At 32.4% G+C, this 20,426-nt stretch overlaps 2 protein-coding genes and 2 long non-coding RNA genes across 6 annotated transcripts; 2 read left to right on the top strand and 2 right to left on the bottom strand.

Moving 5' to 3' along the window:
* Positions 1–1,318: 1,318 nt before the first annotated feature.
* Positions 1,319–3,146, top strand: LOC134199526 (uncharacterized). The gene is made up of 2 exons (XR_009974061.1): positions 1,319–1,739; positions 2,226–3,146. It is a non-coding gene; the product is annotated as an uncharacterized LOC134199526 (long non-coding RNA).
* A 1,120-nt stretch (positions 3,147–4,266) lies between these two features.
* Positions 4,267–5,784, bottom strand: LOC134199525 (uncharacterized). Of its 3 annotated transcripts, none has more exons than XR_009974059.1 (3): positions 5,541–5,784; positions 5,113–5,359; positions 4,267–4,626 (listed from the first exon to the last, which is right to left on the bottom strand). It is a non-coding gene; the product is annotated as an uncharacterized LOC134199525 (long non-coding RNA). The 3 variants fall into 3 exon arrangements; XR_009974060.1 differs by having other exon boundaries at positions 5,690–5,784; XR_009974058.1 differs by lacking the exon at positions 5,541–5,784 and having other exon boundaries at positions 5,113–5,532.
* A 1,815-nt stretch (positions 5,785–7,599) lies between these two features.
* On the bottom strand, positions 7,600–9,736 carry LOC778475 (RNA methyltransferase-like; the record flags this gene model as incomplete). The annotated part of the gene is given in 2 exon segments (NM_001098300.1): positions 7,600–7,834; positions 9,439–9,736. Coding segments are annotated over 2 exon segments (369 nt in total). The 3' UTR covers positions 7,600–7,662.
* A 4,119-nt stretch (positions 9,737–13,855) lies between these two features.
* LOC101747107 (protein kintoun) lies at positions 13,856–19,996 on the top strand. Its single transcript, XM_038013363.2, has 3 exons — positions 13,856–16,714; positions 17,145–17,265; positions 18,627–19,996. The coding sequence occupies exons 1-3, from the start codon at positions 14,712–14,714 to the stop codon at positions 18,963–18,965; spliced, it is 2,463 nt and encodes an 820-aa protein (XP_037869291.1). The 5' UTR covers positions 13,856–14,711; the 3' UTR covers positions 18,966–19,996.
* The last annotated feature ends 430 nt before the right edge of the window (positions 19,997–20,426 follow it).

The following is a 20,426-nucleotide window of genomic DNA, read 5'->3' as shown; positions in this document are numbered from 1 at the left end:
CCAGCTCAGGGGGGGGTCATGACCCCCATGACCCCCCCCCTGGATCCGCCCTTGATAGTATCCTGCTTTTGAATAAACGGTGTCACAAGGCTTAATATTAAGTCAAACGAGATCGAATCCATTTATAGATAATTTTTGAAGTCTGCTGGTTCTAAATCACTCATAATGTACATATTTGCTAACATTCCGCACAGAAATAAATATTTCTTCACTGATATTCTTGTTTTTTTTTTTTTGAGAAATTGAAACAAAAAAAAACAATAATTTTGTTGTTGTCTAGACAATACTGGGGCCATCCTCTTACGCACACGACACGTCTTACTTCGTCGCGCTTAAACTGACAATTGATTCAGTAACTGAATTTAGAACAGTGTAATCAGAAGCTTCTAAATTTGCTTCTGATTTCAGTCGACTAAATTCAGCCAAATGTAATAAGCCTTTAATATAAAGATCCGGCGGTAGATTTTGCGAAACGCTGCTCTTGCTAGGGGGCTAGTGCTAACAAATTTTCTCAGGTTGAACCCGTGAGCTCACCTTTCCGGGCGTAGCTGAAATAACCTCTAAGTAGGAGTGGGCGATATAAATCGTATCTAGATTCAATATCTATATATCGCAGCAATATCGTTGAATCCGATATCGCCCCGCACGAAATCTATATATCGATATCGGCCGATACACGATATTGCTCGATGTGATGCAGGTGAATGAAGTTAGCCCCTCAAAAAAAAATTTTTTTCCTGTTTTCTACTTATTTTCTATTAATTCGTTTGTTCATCATTTGTTCTTGATTGTTCACTGTTAATAATTGTTTGTTCCCCATTTATTTATTTAAAAAAAAAAAATTAAAAATATATCTAAAAGTTAGCCCCTCGATTGCAATTTTTAAAATTTTTTCGTCCTTAATTACTCGTAAATATTCATTTTCGATTGTTCTTATATAAAATACGTTTGTTCTCTTTCGAAATTACTCATTTTTTGTTTAATTAACTATTTGTATTAGTTGAATAAATGTATACAAAATATGTGTACTGCGCATGCCATAAGCATAAGTGTATAATCTATGGCGCATGCGTCAACGCCGTCAACTATAATGCCTAAACTTTCTACGCGGTTTTAATCGTGAAAAAAAAACAATTATAAATCCTGAAGGATCAATTAATTGGTATACACTTTAATTAAAAAAATTAAAAAATAAATAAATAAAATAATGTGCATTCGCGTAAAGTTAGCCCAAATACATTTTTTCCATCCTCCTATATATATACCTATCGCTATGAAGGTATAAAAAAGATAGGTTAAGAGTTCACATAGGTAATATAAACAAATAAGTAAATATGTTCATTATTTATCTTTCAAGAGATAATGTAGGTATACATTATAATAACATTTTGACACAGTCGAAATTATGTTCCTAACATTAGTAAAATAACATTTTAATATTTTTTTTATAGGTTATGTATTGAAATTGTTGGAAAATTATTTCATGTTTTAGCTAGAAAACGACATGGAGAATTATATGCAATACAAGATAATGAGCTCCATCAAATGAATTCGAATGAAACCAAACTGTTTACCATCCAAATTCGATTGTCGGGCAGATAGAAAACGAAAATTCACTCATAGTGAACCTCGGCCTGCATTTGTGAAACGGCAAAGACTCACTATTATCAAGGAAATTGAAGAGACGACTAAAAATGAGATGTGTCGTATTATTATACCTTTGCCATCTTGTAGTCAAGGTAGGTGTAACTGTCAATAATTAGTTACACTCACAGATCTCCTAATCAAATAACAATATCAGAAAAAATGAGAATAGTTAGTTAGTTAGTGGAAGTAGCCAAAATGGGCAAGTGGATCTCAGTTCCTATTACATAAGGTACTAGGAAGTTTGTGAAAATGAAAATTTATCACAGTGTAATATCACTTACTTACTTTAACAGTGAAGGAAAACATTGTGATGAAACCTGCACACCTAAATGTTCTTAGGATTTTCTTAGGTGTGTAATCCACCAACCAGCACTAGGCCAGCGTGGTGGATTAAGGCCTAAAAACCCTCTCAATGGTAGTGAAGGCCAGTGTCCAGCAAGGGGACATATTATATGGGCTGATGATGATGACTAGGAAGTTAAATACTACTACCACTACTACGACAGTACACATATAATCCTATTTGTTTACAAACTATACGTTTGTTGGAAATTGCTAATATTATTTCATATTTCCAGATGTCCAGCCACTTGAAAATAGGTGTAGTAATGACAAAGCTATCCAAGTAGCTCCAGCACAGGAACACAAAGGCAAGGCAAGTGTGTATTGCCACATCACCCCTTAATATATCTGAAGCAAGTATAAGTAAACAATCAGAACCAGCAAAAAAAAAACTGTTGTTCCTGAGGACAAATTTGACAGTGATGAGTCAAATGCACCAGCAACAGAAGGATCAACTGTTGACTATGAGTTATCACTCTATATCTCCACTCCATCAAAGACTTGTGCACTTCAGACTATAGCTCTCAAGAAGACTAAAAAGTTGAAAAAATGAATGTGTTAACAACTTTATCTAAAGTGAAAAATAAACAACGTTTATATATTGGTCTTGGCTTGATTGAGAAACATACAAATGTTTCTGAACAAAATATTATATTATGTCTGATGAGAATAACATTAAATAGAACATTCTCTCAATTGGCTGATGATTTCGATTTATCTGTAAGTCAAGCAAGCAATATATTTTTCAACAAACTCCAAGAAATTGCAAATGTAATATCACCCCTTGTTAGACTATAAAAAAAACAATACAATAAATATATATGCAGGAAGGATAATTGATGTCAACTTGGTGGAAAATAGAAAGTTTTTAGATAGTTTGCCACTTACAAAACTCTTTAATTAAATAAGTAATCCTTACTTATAAATAGGAAGTTTTGTAAGTATTTTCACTCTTCATTCAAAAACTACTGAACAGATTTTAATAAGACTTTTATGCTGGTCTTCTATGGCTAGCAACTCATTATTATTTTGATTCTGTTTTCCACAAATGTGCTAAATATGGGCTTATATATATGAAAAGGAATAAATATTAATGTTATGTAACCTTTGTACCTGTATGTTAAGAATAATTTTTAATAAAACAATTTAAATTGAAATATTATTTTTATTAAATCACATTCACTTTGTACACATCAATATTTTGTACTCCCTAAAAGGAAAATAGGTATAAAGTTTTTTTTAAATATTTAACATTACATTTTTGTGTAAGATTAGAAAATTGTTATTCTTCCAAAAAGAAACTACATTATCTAACAACTGTGCAACTTACTCGGAATCAAAATCAATACCTACTAATTATAGTGACCTGATTATTTTTTTCAAAGTTGCTGGATGCTACACAAAAGTAGCAAGTTTTACTTTTAGCCTTCGATCAACAATCTTTTAGCACAATACATATGCATTTGAACTTGTGCATAATATCTTTCTTTAATTTTTTTTTGCCTTTTTATTTATGGAAACATAGCATTACTCACTTGCTTGTTTGTAGATCTATCAAAAAAACATAATTTATGTTTTTTTTAGCACAGTGGGCAATACCCTATTATTCATATTAATTATATACGGCGCGGCGATGCGAAAATTCATTACTGAATTATTTAAGAATGATAGGCATAATATAATATTTTAATTCGCGATCTGTTTATAATTTTTAATATATGATTTAAAAATAAACTATCTTTAATATTTTTAATTTTGTGATTTATGGGGTCACAGTCATTATTATAAAAATAGAAATTTTGAGGAAATATAAATGTTTAATACAAATTATTTTGATAATCGAAATAAATTCATATCAATCCAAATTCATATTTGAACTATGAAAATTGTATGGTATGTAAACAGAAATATATTTTATAATTATAATGACTATTTATTCCATGCAGTATCAGTTAGAGAAGCTTGCACAGCTTCTCTAACCGACACTGCAACTAGAATAAAGTCTAATAAAGAATAAGAATAAACTTTTCTTCGAAGCTCAATTCTACAAGGGTATTCAATCAGATAGCTATCTATCTGTCGTTCCTGTATGAAATTTTGGTATGTCGAAATCTTGGATAAATCCAGCAAAGCTAAATAAAGTATTTACCTAAAAATATGTTTATGCTTAAAGTCACGTGTTTATGTTATTCGAAAGTATTAAGCTCCAAGCAGCATTTAGCTCCAACTAAATTCATTAAGAACCAATTTTTCAATCGATGACTAAAACAACATTAATACTGAGAATGAATATTTATTTATAAAATACACATATGTTTTGACCACGAATTTTGCACGATAATTTAAATTAATATTCATTAATATTAATTTAAATAAATATGAATTAATCTTCTTCTTCTATAACCCATAGTCAACAGTTGATCCTTCTGTTGCTGGTGCATTTGACTCATCACTGTCAAATTTGTCCTCAGGAACAACAGTTTTTTTTTTTGCTGGTTCTGATTGTTTACTTATACTTGCTTCAGATATATTAAGGGGTGATGTGGCAATACACACTTGCCTTGCCTTTGTGTTCCTGTGCTGGAGCTACTTGGATAGCTTTGTCATTACTACACCTATTTTCAAGTGGCTGGACATCTGGAAATATGAAATAATGTTAGCAATTTCCAACAAATGTATAGTTTGTAAATATATAGGATTATATGTGTACTGTCGTAGTAGTAGTAGTAGTATTTAACTTCCTAGTCATCACCATCAGCCCATATAATATATCCCCTTGCTGGACACTGGCCTTCACTACCATTGAGAGGGTTTTTAGGCCTTAGTCCACCACGCTGGCCTAGTGCTGGTTGGTGGATTACACACCTAAGAAAATCCTAAGAACATTTAGGTGTGCAGGTTTCATCACAATGTTTTCCTTCACTGTTAAAGTAAGTAAGTGATATTACACTGTGATAAATTTTCATTTTCACAAACTTCCTAGTACCTTATGTAATAGGAACTGAGATCCACTTGCCCATTTTGGCTACTTCCACTAACTAACTAACTATTCTCATTTTTTCTGATATTGTTATTTGATTAGGAGATCTGTGAGTGTAACTAATTATTGACAGTTACACCTACCTTGACTACAAGATGGCAAAGGTATAATAATACGACACATCTCATTTTTAGTCGTCTCTTCAATTTCCTTGATAATAGTGAGTCTTTGCCGTTTCACAAATGCAGGCCGAGGTTCACTATGAGTGAATTTTCGTTTTCTATCTGCCCGACAATCGAATTTGGATGGTAAACAGTTTGGTTTCATTCGAATTCATTTGATGGAGCTCATTATCTTGTATTGCATATAATTCTCCATGTCGTTTTCTAGCTAAAACATGAAATAATTTTCCAACAATTTCAATACATAACCTATAAAAAAAATATTAAAATGTTATTTTACTAATGTTAGGAACATAATTTCGACTGTGTCAAAATGTTATTATAATGTATACCTACATTATCTCTTGAAAGATAAATAATGAACATATTTACTTATTTGTTTATATTACCTATGTGAACTCTTAACCTATCTTTTTTATACCTTCATAGCGATAGGTATATATATAGGAGGATGGAAAAAATGTATTTGGGCTAACTTTACGCGAATGCACATTATTTTATTTATTTATTTTTTAATTTTTTTAATTAAAGTGTATACCAATTAATTGATCCTTCAGGATTTATAATTGTTTTTTTTTCACGATTAAAACCGCGTAGAAAGTTTAGGCATTATAGTTGACGGCGTTGACGCATGCGCCATAGATTATACACTTATGCTTATGGCATGCGCAGTACACATATTTTGTATACATTTATTCAACTAATACAAATAGTTAATTAAACAAAAAATGAGTAATTTCGAAAGAGAACAAACGTATTTTATATAAGAACAATCGAAAATGAATATTTACGAGTAATTAAGGACGAAAAAATATTAAAAATTGCAATCGAGGGGCTAACTTTTAGATATATTTTTAATATTTTTTTTTTAAATAAATAAATGGGGAACAAACAATTATTAACAGTGAACAATCAAGAACAAATGATGAACAAACGAATTAATAGAAAATAAGTAGAAAACAGGAAAAAAAAATTTTTTTGAGGGGCTAACTTCATTCACCTATGTGATGCGCATCGGCATATCGTACAGATTCGTGAATCGAAATCTATATAACGATATCAGCCGATACACGATATTACTCGATGTGATGCGCATCGACATATCGTACCGATTCGTGAATATCAGCAATATTCGTTTGGTTCGTATCGAATCGGCCAGAGTGAGTGAGCGCACGATAGGGATATCATGTGATGAATGAAACAGAAACAGGCATTATCCATACAATTGTAGACCTTATATTTAAGTCCATATGTCTGTAGATTATTCTTAGCGTATCAGCAGGATACAATTTAGGAAAGAAGTTTCAATTTTCGACCCTAACTTGAATGCAGTATAGCCTATTTGCATCGTTGAATTTAATTTCACGCGCTTTGACCTTGAACTACAATTTTTGGACAAGTGTTTATAAATACTTAAAAGTTTTTTGTGTTTGATTTTTAAAGTACACATTTTTCTATTTTTAGTTGAATCCAAATAATTGAGTTTATTTCTTGTGTTTGTATTAAACTTTTGAAATCTACACTCTTTTGGTATATTTTGTAATTTTAAATTAAGATACAAAATACTAAAAACTGAAAATAATGTAGCCAGTCCTAAGCCTGATAAAAGCATGAAGAAAAGTTTTTTTTATATTTTTATTTTCATGTTCTTTTTATTACTTTAAAATCATATTATAAATTGATATCAGAAAACCAACCGAATAACGTTGACTTAAATCTACATATATCTATTACGATATTATATCAGCGTATCGTTTCAAATCTCAAATATCATGAATCGAGAAAATCTACTAGCATCCATCAATATATAGATTCAGAAAATATATAGATTCAATATCCGATATTGATCCTCGATATATAGATACGATTCGATACGCGGCAAAACCGATATTACCCACTCCTACCTCTAAGGCTACCAGCGAATATGTGGGGGAAAAAAAGTACGATTCCCGTCCGTTGGACATTGGCGCTCTTCCACCTACATACATATTTGAGCTAACTTTTACGTTAAAGAGAACGTTAAAAAACTCGCACTAAGCACCCTGGTTGGTGCATTAGTTTGAACGTCCCCAATAGATGGGTTTAGTTTTTTAATTATAGATAGTTATTCGTTCACATTCGTATCTGTAAATCATGCAACGTGGTAAAATATTTTACGGTCCGTTTTATTTAAAGTATACGCAACATTTACGCAATTACGCGTTTAAGAAAATTTGGCATTGAAATTATCCACGATTTAACGTTTTAATTATTAGTAAGCTAACCGTTAAGATTTTCAAATCGATTCGATTATGAACATCCTCTTGCGTGTACGGATTTCAATTCATCCAATCTTAATTCAATAAAAATCCAAGAACATTCAGCACACAAAATTCAAATACTTATTTTTAACAATATTTGACCAAACAAACAATTGACCAAAGATATTCCCAATAAAAAAAAATAAAGTTATTTGTCAATTTTTATTTTATCTACATTTGAACACTACTATCTAATATTATAATTACAAATTTATGTGTTAAGTTCTGCTTCAACCTTTTCATTTTTCATTTTGCTCCACGCTTGAACGAATTGTTTTTTTATTTCGCATGCAATTACAGCTGTCGCCATACCAGTGTTCAGACTGTCTACGCCTTCTATAAGGGGAATATTCAGTCTCAGTCCATTTCGACTAGAAGCAAACCTGAAATTGTTTTAATAGAACATTTATGTATTGACTATATGCTTTGATTTCTCTAAAAATGTAAGTACATAATAATATATATAAAGTGGCAAAGAAAAAAGATCCACTTTCTACAGTTTACGGAGCCATTTTCCTCCTTATTTATTTTATTTTTGAACACTATTGATATCACCAACTTAATAAAAACAAATAACTGGGAACAAATCATGCAAGGTCATCCGATCCCAAATTGGGATTCCTTGTGAGTACTAGAGACTGATTTAAATACTTATATATATACATACATATATAGATAACTAGCTTTTGCCCGCGACTTTGTCCGCGTGGCATAACGCTAAATTTTACCCGCCTCTTCATTTACGTAGAAAGTGAAAATATTTTTGAATAATAGAGAATGTTAAGGAGCTACTTAAGGTACCAAAATCACGCTTTCTAACCGACTTTAAAAGAGGAAGGTACCAAAATCACGCTTTCTAACCGACTTTAAAAGAGGAAGTTATCAATTCGACCATCATTTTTTATCTATGTATGTTCATACGATTTCTCGAGAATGCTTGAACCATTTCTGATAATTATTTTTTCTTTTTTTTGTTCGAAAGGGTAGACTTCCCGAATGGTTCTATAATCATCAAGATCTGATGATGGGTTCCTGGAGAAATCCAGCAAAATCTACAATTGTCAAAGCCTATCTTGAAGTGATTTGGGTGTTTCAATGTTGTAATGAATAACGTATTTGTTTGGATAGGGATTAATATAATCTTTATAAAAACACCTTCACAAACAATGCTTTATTTTAGAAAAAATTTGGTTAGCAAAAAAAACGTTATAGTGAGCCCACCTTTAATTATAGACATGCTGTCGCGGACTTTTTTTTTTAAACCTTTAAAGTGGAACAATTTTGTTATACATTATTTTAGCGTAACTTTAACCTCTCAAAAGGGAGAAATACCCCGATTTTGAACCATTCTTTATTGGTGCTCCGCGTGCTTTTGTCTTGGTACGATGTTATATAACCTATAGCCTTCCTCAATAAATGAGCTATTTGACACTGAAAGAATTTTTCAAATCGGACCAGTAGTTCCTGAGGTTAGCGCGTTCAAAAAAACAAACTGTTCATCTTTATAATATTATAGTATACATAAACACCTAGACAAAGAGCAAACACATCTGCTTATCACAAGAATGTTTGCCCGATATGGGAATCGAACCCACGACCCTCGGCACAACAGTCAGGGGCGCTAACTGCTGTACCACCGAATAATCTACTTTACAAAAATGTTTCCAATTGGTCTTTTAAAAAAAAAAACCTCAAAAACGTGGACCAATTAAAAAGCCTAATTTTAGGATTGTACTGAAAACTGTTACTTTTTTTAAATCAAGTTAATAATTAATAGGTAATATAAAATCTGATGGCGGTCTTTATTGTTTTATGTGGCGTTGTTAAGATCTAGTAGGTGGTCCAATACAATCAATGAAGTGTCCTTAGTTCTCGTTGTTACTGATGGTAATTAGTAATAAACGCTAAAATTGTTTTAACAATAACATAAATGACATATAGACTCGCGAAAATTAATAATATAATCATGTATATTTAATAAACTTACTTATAACTATCCTCACTAATACCTTCCGTTTCACCTCCTATAATTAAAGTGCTATGGCTAAAAGTAGAATAATCAACACCATAGTATGGCAAAACAGGTATAGTTGAAGCCAGAGAATCATGGCTATCTTCAACTGTATTCTTTGGATTACTGTCAGCTATGAAAATCGCTGATTCTGGTCTTGTATGTTCAGGCATTTCATTCCATTCTATTGATGGATAGATGGGTACTCGAAAATGTGCCCCTGCAGCGCTCCTTATAACTTTTGGATCCCATAAGTCTACGCAACCTGTAATCAATGCAATAGCCAACATTATATGAGTCGACTATTATCAAAGCCGGCAATGTGACTTTTGGACAATTATTGGTAAATCAGAAAAACGAATTATTGACTTTGTATTCCATTGGCAGTCACAAAACTCTTCTGAACGACATCTTAAATAAATAACAGGTTAAGTATTAACCTTTATTTAATGCAGGTTTTGAACCGTATTCTTTGAAGGAAACGATTATATTCAAATCAATCTGTATTGACATATCAATAACATTTTTTTGTCCAAATGCACAGATTGCCACCTTTGATAATAGACGACTCATATATTCAATTTTAATTTTGCGAGGGGGTCTCCAGGGGCAATTCTGAACATGAAAACAATTTTATATTTTTGTACTTTTGTACACAGTGAGTTTTTAAGGTAAGTATTCAATTCTGCAATTTCTAAAAATGTACCGCCCTGTAATACAGCTAAAGATACATAAGAGTTCAGACACCACTGTAACCATTGTTCGGACTTCTTCCACAAAATCTAAGATGTATCTGATAAATTTGTTTTGAATGTCTACATCTACAGGAACCTTGCAAAAATTGTGTTGCATACAAATCCTGAGTGCAATATCCTAACTAATTTACTTTCACGGTACATTGAGCTGTTTCTGTCTGTAAGCTTTCATATAGTTATGCAAACAGTGCCAAATGACTATTGAAGTAATTAATTTCTTTTAAATTAACTTACGATCAACATAATTTACAAAAATTTTATTGTTTTTAAATGTCAATAAAAGTCTGTAGTCCAATTATACCTTTAGTCAGTAGTACTTTTTCACACCCAACACCCATAGCAGCACGCAATATAGCACCTAAATTACCAGGAACACGAATATTATCACAGATAAAATTCAATGGTATTGTATTAGATTTTTTTTTAATATTCCCAGGAGTTGGTGTTTCAAATATACCTGAAAACATTGTAAGTTTTATTGAACACTTGGCAATAATAAATTAATAATTCATTAATTTATTATGTACAAAAGTTGTTTGCAAAGTACCTAGTATTCACACAGGAACACTAACATGCTTAAAACTAGACAAACACTAAATTGGAGAAAATTATAATCTGAAGAAAATCTTGAAAACAGTCACAAAGTGACAAAATCAAGCCCTGTAAATAATACATAATTTTTTTACCAAATTTATTAAATGTATGTTACCAACAAGTAGCAGGTTTTTTTTACATAGAAAGAATAATAGTGTAATCTTATACAAGTACCTTGATGGTTATTGAAAGTATTGAGAGTACTTGAGGAACAGAAGCTAGCACTTATTCTAATAATTTTACCATGACAATTACTAGCCTTGGAAAATTGGCAACTATCACCATCAAGAGAGGCTCAGGCACAAGCAATAGGCCCTGAACCTCTTAATTTAATAAGAGCATTGCTTAGACAATTATATACAAAGCACTGAACTACTATTCCAAAAAATTAATTATTCAATGACTTTGGTCATCAAAGTGTCTAAATGAAACAGACAACTAAAGTCCAGAATCTGCCTACTTAGTGCCCTAATAGGAAACTAGCACTAAGAACACCTTTATAAAATCGAACATTGGTGATGATTGGACTTGCCGATTCAGAAAGAAAAAAACAAAAATAATGTACCACATTTTCTATGATTACAATGACTTAATAGAGATTTGAATGGATAATAAATATGTATCCACAAATAATGACTAACTCTAGTTAACTGTTTGAATATTGTAGTGAGTGTTTGAGACTTGAAGTAGAGGTCTATAGGATAATATGTCGAGTGCAATCATATCTAGCGATGCATCGTTGTTTGAATCCCACTGGCGGGTACTGGTTTTTCTAGTGAAATACGTACTTAACAAATGTTCACAATTGACTTCCACAGTGAAGGAATAAATCAAATTTTCAATTAATAAGATATTCTCACTCAAAGAGAACTTAAAATATTAATATTCATAAACTATTAAGTAGGAGCCATACCAATAATTACCAAATACATACCAAAAATTCCAGGTGAAGTTTCAACATCTGACCACATTTCTATATCTTTATATGGTATTTTATAAATTTTCACTCCAACAGTTGGTAAGAATGGCCGTATCTTATATAAATCATCAAGCCGGCTGAATATGATGTATTTAAGTTTACAATCAGCTTGAAGACCATCAGCAATCAATCTCCAGCCTTCAACTAATGACAATCCAGAGCGAGCTCTATCTTTTTTAGACTTTGATTTTACTAAAAGTGTGCTGAAAGTTTTGGTTTTTCAAATATTTAGCATAATGTAATATTAAATTGATTATAATGATTCAAATAATGACAAAATTACTATTCAAATCGGACAGTAAAGATAATTAAATAATGATCTGTTAGATAGTCTTTCCAAGAAATACAGCTATGCTCTAATTCAAATTCTGCAGTCTGGTACCAATATATTTTGGAACAGCTTCCAAAACTATAAATAACATTGTTAACTAATTAATAATTTGTAAGCCTGCAGGGACAGTTACCACTATCCTGCCAAGCAATAAGGTATTCCAGTTGAAAGGTCACTACAGCCATTGTACAATTAAATATTTCACCTCACATCTCAGTGAGTAGCAAAATTTACATTTTGATGTTTATGTGCTACGGTAACAGCTTGACTCCTGAGCCGTGAGCCTGATCACACATCAAACGAATAAATAAAAATTACAGCTACAGGCCATATCATCCATGACCACAAAATTAATTAATTACCTTTCACTGGTGGTAGGACCTCTTGGGAGTCTGCACAGGTAGGTACCACCACCCCGCCTATTTCCGGCCGGAGCCGGAAGCAGTAATGCATTCCGGTTCGAAGGGTGGGGTAGCCGTTGTAACTATACTGAGATCTTAGAACTTATATATCGAGGTGGGTGGCGCATTTACGTTGTAGATGTCTATGGGCTCCAGTAACCACTTAACACCAAGTGGGCTGTGAGCTCGTCCATCCATCTAAGCAATAAAAAAAAAACTAAAAAGTATATATGTTTCATACACAAAAAAATTAAATTGCATGCCTACCTAACGCGACCATCATTTCCCTTCAACTTTTCATACATTATTTCATTATTTTCATTAAAAACTTTCTGCTGGTTCAAATAGAATTCGCGTCTTTTAATTTTATCTTGTCTTTGCTCTGTTATTTCTTTACATTTTTCTTTTGAAAATTTAGGCGAGGGTTCTTTCAGTTCTGAATTTATAACGGAAGACTTCGGGAATCCTTCAGTTTGATTATTTTTCATTGTACTTGGATCCAAATCAATGATCTTCTCCTTCTTTAAATCTACTTTTGTATTTTCGTAAGGAAGTAACACTTTGGCCGGTTTTCTGTGAACCCATCTAGCGTACGATCTGTTGCACATAGCAGTAGATGATCGTATAATGATTTGAGAAAAACTTTGAAATAACTTTTTCTGAGACATCTCTTACTACACGTTATTTTTTCCTTCTTCTTTCAGACCTCTAATCTCAGTATTTTCAAATAAGTTTCAGTGAAAAGTCAGTCATAACCATTAAAAAAACATAACCTATAATCTACATCATAGATTATACACTTAATAATTAAATGAAATGATATGACATGTTATGGGATGAATCTCAGTAAAATGGTGGTCATTTACTGAAACTTTTTCAGTGGATTTTTTGGAGGATCCCGAGAAGTTACGTTCAGCGGCTTTGTTTCATTTTCTCACATTTGTGCATTTTCACAGATACTAAATAGTTAATAAACAACCGTTATTACGCATTTAAGCCTGAAGAAACATGAATACACGAAATAAAACAAATCACCTAACTTCACTCCTGGCGTTCCTACCATACGTAATAAGTGTGCCCTAAATATTAAGCATATGCGTGTCTTAAATTAATTATTAAGTGTATTATTAATTAATATTAAGTGTAAAATTATCAGTAGTTCATAACTTATCTTGTAGTATGGTCGGAAAATATCGATAATTCAGTCTAACTTTCGATATTTTATGTGATTTTTATTGTTTCCATCGAACATTTCACAATTAGTAGATTTAAAATTTTAAGTATTTTCAATATTTTTCCAAATAGAATAGACAAATAGAATATTTAAAAGTACCGTAGATTTGATTATAATACATAGGTAATTAAATATCTCTAACGTTGTTTTTGCTTTTATATAGTTCATTTTTGATTTATTAGAAAAAACATTTGTTATTTACGATTTTTTCAGGAATATTATGTTTTTGAGCTAAATTAGATTAAATTTATTAAGCTTTAGAACATCAGTTTTTGTTTTCAAATTAGACTCATGTTTAAATTTTTTTTTAAAGATACTAACTTACTATTAATATAGCTTATCGATGTAATCAGAGTTAGATATTGTATATTGATGCTATTTCAATGCTCTTTATTATTATTATTTTCCATGTTACACACTAGAGTATAATACAATAACACATAAATGATACACACAAAAGAGAAAACTAATTTATTTATAAGCCCCAGGACAGGAGTTAACAATGGTATAAAACCTGATCTGAGGATAAATAGACGGCTCTGAGTTATGTACATAATAAATATAGATTCTTTACGAATTATTAGGTAGTGTTTTAGTTTTTGTTGGGGTCTTAGATTCGGCTTCGATTTATTTTCAGCTACAATGTCTGACAAAATGTTTTTAACTTCTTCAAATCAATGGAACAATATAATCAACAGCATTTTAAAATTTTCGACTGGAAATCTCACATTCAAAACTTAAATCTTGATAGTTGTCGAGATAAAAGTAGACCGAAAATCTAAAATCGTCAATCGCGTCGTGATACAGTGTATTAAAGATTTAATATGTACCTTGATTTTTTAACTTGCAACATTTTTGTATCACGATCGGACGGACGTCAGCTGGAAAATTTATTGTGGGTGCGTAGAAATATTGGTGTTTATTTATATACCAAGCAAGTTACAGCGTAATCACAATGGCAACGGGAGTAAAACCTCGTGATGAAGACACACAATTTTCTAGATCGGATCTAGAAGCTATACAAGACGCATTGAAAAATAAGAAATTTCGAGAGCTTCTCACCGAGTACTGTGAAGAAGTACGTGACCCGGCGAACCAAGCTCTTTACCAGAAAGAAATGACACAATTCGAGAAGGAACGTGGATACGATGTAACATTCATAAATCCAAAGGGAGGTTATGTTATCAAAACAAGTGTGGCCGGCGACAGAAAAGCTTTTATTAATATTTGTAGTAATGATAACATCGGCAAACCTTCGCACAACATTCAAGAAGTTAACGGAAAAAGGGGTATGAACTGGCAAATCCCATATTCATTATTGCCACCCCGGGAAGATTATGATCAAAATAAGAAACGTTGCGTGATTTACGATGTCGTTTTCCATCCCAATACACTTCGGATGGCAGAGGTTAACAAACAGTTTCGAGAATTAGTTAATAATACAGCATTTGAGGGGTTACAAAAAACTTATAATATTCATTTGGACGTCAATAATTTTCGGCTTCCAAAATCATCTTACAAGGGTATGGCTGTACCAGCGGTGATACGAAAAGAAGACCCTAACTATAAGCCCCCCGATGAAGAAGAAAGCCAGGAATTATCGCCAGAGATAATGGAAAAATTGTATCCTCAACATTCATACTCTGATCAAAATACTGAGGTATTCAAAGCAAGTAAACCTGTAATAGATCAATGGAAAAAACCCAGAAAAGTACTTTCAGAATTTAATCACATAACTGATAATGGATATACCATACCTAAATATGTCATAAAACAGCAAAAGAATATAGATCTTCAAGAATTTACATACCACAGAGAGAGCAAACAATACTGTGCTATACCAAGTCAAATTGTCATTGAAGTAAACTTGCCACTTTTATCTTCTACTAAAGAATGCACTTTAGATGTGAAAGAACAATCTTTATATTTGATATCTGAAAAACCAGCCAAATATAAATTAAACATCTCTCTTCCCTATCCAGTAAATGAAGAATGTGGTAATGCTAAGTTTGACAAAAGTTTACATAAGCTCATAGTAACCCTACCAGTGGTTAAGAAGAATTTAGTTCAAACAAATAAAGACAGCCACAAAATAGATAGTGGTCTTGAAAGTGAATCAAATGCTTCCCAAAGTGATGAGGAGAATAATAATTTCTCAAATTTAGTAACGGAACTTTCATCAACTGAGAGCAAGATTCAGGAAATAATTGAACCCTGTACTCAAAATAGAATAAATAATTTTTTTGAAGAATCTCTTGCCTACACCCTACCTAAATACACATACAACATCCTCGATGATGTAGTTGCCTTAACATTCCATGTGAAAAACACCGAACCTGATTCAGTTGAAGTTAAAACTGATGGTTCCAAAATTAATATTAAATTTACTTCTACAGGCTCTGGTTTTGTGCCTATTCACTATGCTGCAACTATTGTGTTCAATGATAACGTTGTATTTGAAAATGTTGTTGGAGAAGCTTGGGACAACAATGTCATTTTACAAATTGAGCTTAATAGTAATGTTCCACAAAAATTTCTAATTGGTCTAGGTGATTCTTTGACTGAAGAACATTTAGACAATTCCCAGCTTAAAAAAAATGACTCTTCATCTGAAGAAAATCCTAGCACAGCGGTAACAGAATTAGTTACTCCAGTTGTTGAAGTAACAAACTTAGGTTCTGAGACTAACATTGTTGTATCTACCAATGTTGATGACTGCGATGATGATATTGATTCATACACACTAGAAGACAGAAAAATTGTGTGGACTGAGACATACAGGAGTGAGACTGGAGCCAAGAGTATACTCCGTAAATCCAGCTCTCGCAGTTATTCTGAATCAAGCATTGGAGATATTGCATCATCTATGGATTACATTAGCTCTGACTGCATACCTGAAGAGTCTAGTTTTAAAAAGACTGTTAGGTTTAATAATGTTATCGCTAGACAGTTTTACAGGTAAATATTTATGATATTGAATATCTTTATCAATTTGGGTGAAACATAATCTTTTGAATTTTTTTACAGTAGAAAGATAAACCAGTGTTCATTTGGAGTTTAAAATAATTTGAGGCCCCATACTTATTTAAAGGAATATAAAACTGCCAATGTTTTGCTCAAACGAATACCCAATGCAACCCAAATCCAATTATTGCGAATAATTTGCATACAGTTTGATTTATTTACTCATTGAAACTTACTTAGCTTACTCATGGAAATGCCTTGAATAAATCAAACCATTGAGTAATGATTTCAATACGTGTTTATCAATATTTATTTCACTATCTATATATCAATCTTTCTTATCTGCGTTTGTTATTTTCAAGAAATGATAATAGTGGATTTCATAAGTTTATGTTGTCTAATGTATATTACATTATTTTTTCAGGTACAATTCTTCTATTGAAGGTCAGAAAAAGAAAAATCAACGCAAGAAGAGTAAAAAGAGAAATCTGGAGAGAAGGAAAAGTGAAAGTGAAGCAGAAGAAGAATGTGGAAATACTCTTCAGGTACGTTAGCTTCTTACTTACTACTACTGGTGGTTTCAAGGGTGGGGCAACCGTTATAACAATACTGAGATCTTAGAACTTATATCACAAGGTGGGTGGTGCATTTACGTTGTAGATGTCCATGGGCTCCAGTAACGGTGCAAGTAAGTGGGCTGTGAGCTCGTGCACCCATCTAAGCAATAAAAAAAATTGCTATAAGCTTGTTGATGAAGCGAATAAAAAATAAACACGTTTCATACGGTCTCGCATACGTCACTTTTGCTTAGTTATCACCTTAAGGAATACCCCAGCGACTCTGCAAGTAGTTTGCTATCTATTTGGATAAGCGGAGAATTACAGTCGTAGACGACTGCTGCTCCTATAGCATGACCGTTAGTTCTGGCGTTCCACAAGGATCAGTGCTCTCCCCCACGGTTTTCATCCTGTAAATCAATGCCATTCTATCTATTGATGGCTTGCGTCGTTATGCAGATGACAAACACCGGGATGTGCGATATGTCAGGCATCAGAGTGTCTCGAAGCATAGTGCAGGAGAGACGATCAAATCATGGGTCTGAAGTGAAGAAAACTCTGAACACTTCAATTCAACCCATTGAACCCAGGGTTGCGCGTTCACTCCGAAAAAGGACTCTTGTCATGGTGCCGCAAGTCCAAAGAGTATCCTTGCAACCTTTCACGAGTATTGGGATACTAGGGGTCGATGTTTCGATGTATGTCCAATTTTGGAGTCATTTCAAGGGCAAGTTGACGTCCAAAATACTGGGAATTCTCTATATAGCGAAGCGGTATTTCACGCATGGACAAAGACTTGCTTTACAAAACACAAGTTTGTCATCGCGTGGAGTACTGGTCCCACCTCTAGGCCGGGGCTCCCAAATACCAGCTACTTCCCTTTGACTCTGTAAAGAAGAGGGCCGTTCGGATTATCGATGATCCCATTCTCGTGGAGTCTTTTGGCCCAAATTCTATTTATAAACGTATATTTGTCAATAAAATATCATTATCAAGTTTATAATAACATACATAAAACAATTGTTCAGTTTAGTAATACATATTTTGTTTTTTAAGAATGAATCAAAACGTGACATTATTTTCTCGTATTTCTACAAACTTTCTTCGTTCTCGTGTGAACGGACACTAATAACGCAGACCGTTCGAGTTACAAAAACAACTTATTTAGCAGAAGCGTTGTTTCATGTTTGTAATTTACATAGGAGTTTCTACAAAATAACGCAACAAAATCGTCAGCGTTTTTTTTCTCCGTTTTATAGGTCAAAAAACGAAAACAAGTATGTTCTTAAGTATGTTAAAGATACTGAGATATATCATTTTAAACGTCTTTATGAATATTATGTTCGCAGAGTTCCAAACAAAGGTCGAAGTCAGCATTGAAACAGCGACGCGACAGCGGTCTAGCGGACACGTCCGACGCCGAAGAATGCAAAACATCGGATTCGTACAACAATCACGAATTCAACATAAACGCTAAACCGACAAAATACGTAAACAAGGCTGGAATCGTTGACGCGAAATCAGAATTTCGGGATTCCGGAAAGCATTCGAAGAAACTCGAAGGAGATTCTATTAATTGCGAAAATATTAAACACAAAACGGACCTCTACGATCCCGAAAGGTTAAACAAAGGAAAATATTTAGAAGTTTCCTTTAAAAACGATCTCATATTTGATTTGGACATGTAAGCTCAGCCATGTTCGCTACTAAGCAACTTAAAGTTAATGTAAGGCGCGTAACGCCTTCTACTACGATTTTACAATATATTGAGGACACCCCAGTTTTAATTTAAAATTTTATTCATAGATTTAGTATTATAACATTTCAGAGTTATGTTCCTTTCATTGATTTGAGTACTATTTATAGACTGTAGAATGTTGTTTCTAGGTTTATGGCAACGGACTATTCGATCCGCATAATACATTCGGTCAATTAATAATTTTATAAGTTAAGTAATTTTAGAGTATATAGTTTTCAGAAGTTGTCTTACTTTAAATAATTTTTGCTCACACCAGACAATATTTCAAATGTGAACGAGTGGTACAAACTAGTGATTATTATATATACACATGGCTTGATGTCCAGTGTAAGTTTTTAAAAGCACTGCACAGTGATCAATTAGATTAATACACGTTTATACACATTTTATTATATATACAAATAATAAATAATTAAATAATCAAACATCCGATCCAGTCTTGCATATGAAAATTGTTTATTTGTAGATTTTTTTGAATCTTGATTAACGATTAATGGTTAATTTATATTTGGTCTTGATCTAAACAATATGGTAGTGAGTGAGTGGTTTAATAAAGGAGAGTCAAGTGTGTATCGGCTACCGTCTGGATGAGTTACAGCTGTAGCTAGGGTTGACACTAACTAGCCAATAGTAGTGTAGTATGTATATGCTACTTACAATACAGAAAATAGAATGCACTACTAACCTTTATTTATTTATTTTATTAACCTTTATTTTTGTTTAAAAATTCACTAACCATACAAAAACTATTAAATTTATATGCGAGTTAATGACCCTAGCTCATAACTTTATGCGAGTAAAACGAACAGCTTGTCTTAAAATTAATCCCAAACTGTTGTCATAAACAATGCATTTAGTTAATTTAGAAACGAATGATTTGTAATAATTAATTATAGTTATTTAACGTATGAATGTGATTCAGTGTTTTTGGGAGTATACAAAATAAAAAATGTGAAATTATGTTATTTTGTTTCCTTGGTCACATATAGATACGATGATATAGGTATCTTAGGAAATGTCGAATTGTAACGGTAATCATTGGTAGTTTTACTTAATACAAATGTTCATGATTGATTTCCACGGTGAAGGCATAACATCCTGTAATAAAAAAAAAACAAATGTGTGCAATTCACACGTGGTAGAAGTGAAACCTTCCAAAATTAAAATACAATTATCCTAAACGTCTCAAGTATATGTAAAATTTTGTCATTAGTAAATAATTGTAAGGTAGCGCCCTCTGTGAATTGATATTTTAATTTCACGTATAATCCTAAATTAAAATTCACTACAAGAGCTTTCATACACACGTTAGTATTAAAAAATTTCACAGATGGCGCTGTATTAAATAGTATGTATATTTCTGTCTCATTCTTTGCTGGCTTCATCCTAC

The sequence above is a fragment of the Bombyx mori genome, chromosome 10 (assembly GCF_030269925.1).
Source record: "Bombyx mori chromosome 10, ASM3026992v2".
Taxonomy (NCBI): domain Eukaryota; kingdom Metazoa; phylum Arthropoda; class Insecta; order Lepidoptera; family Bombycidae; genus Bombyx; species Bombyx mori.
This window is presented reverse-complemented; position numbering and strand designations above follow the sequence as displayed.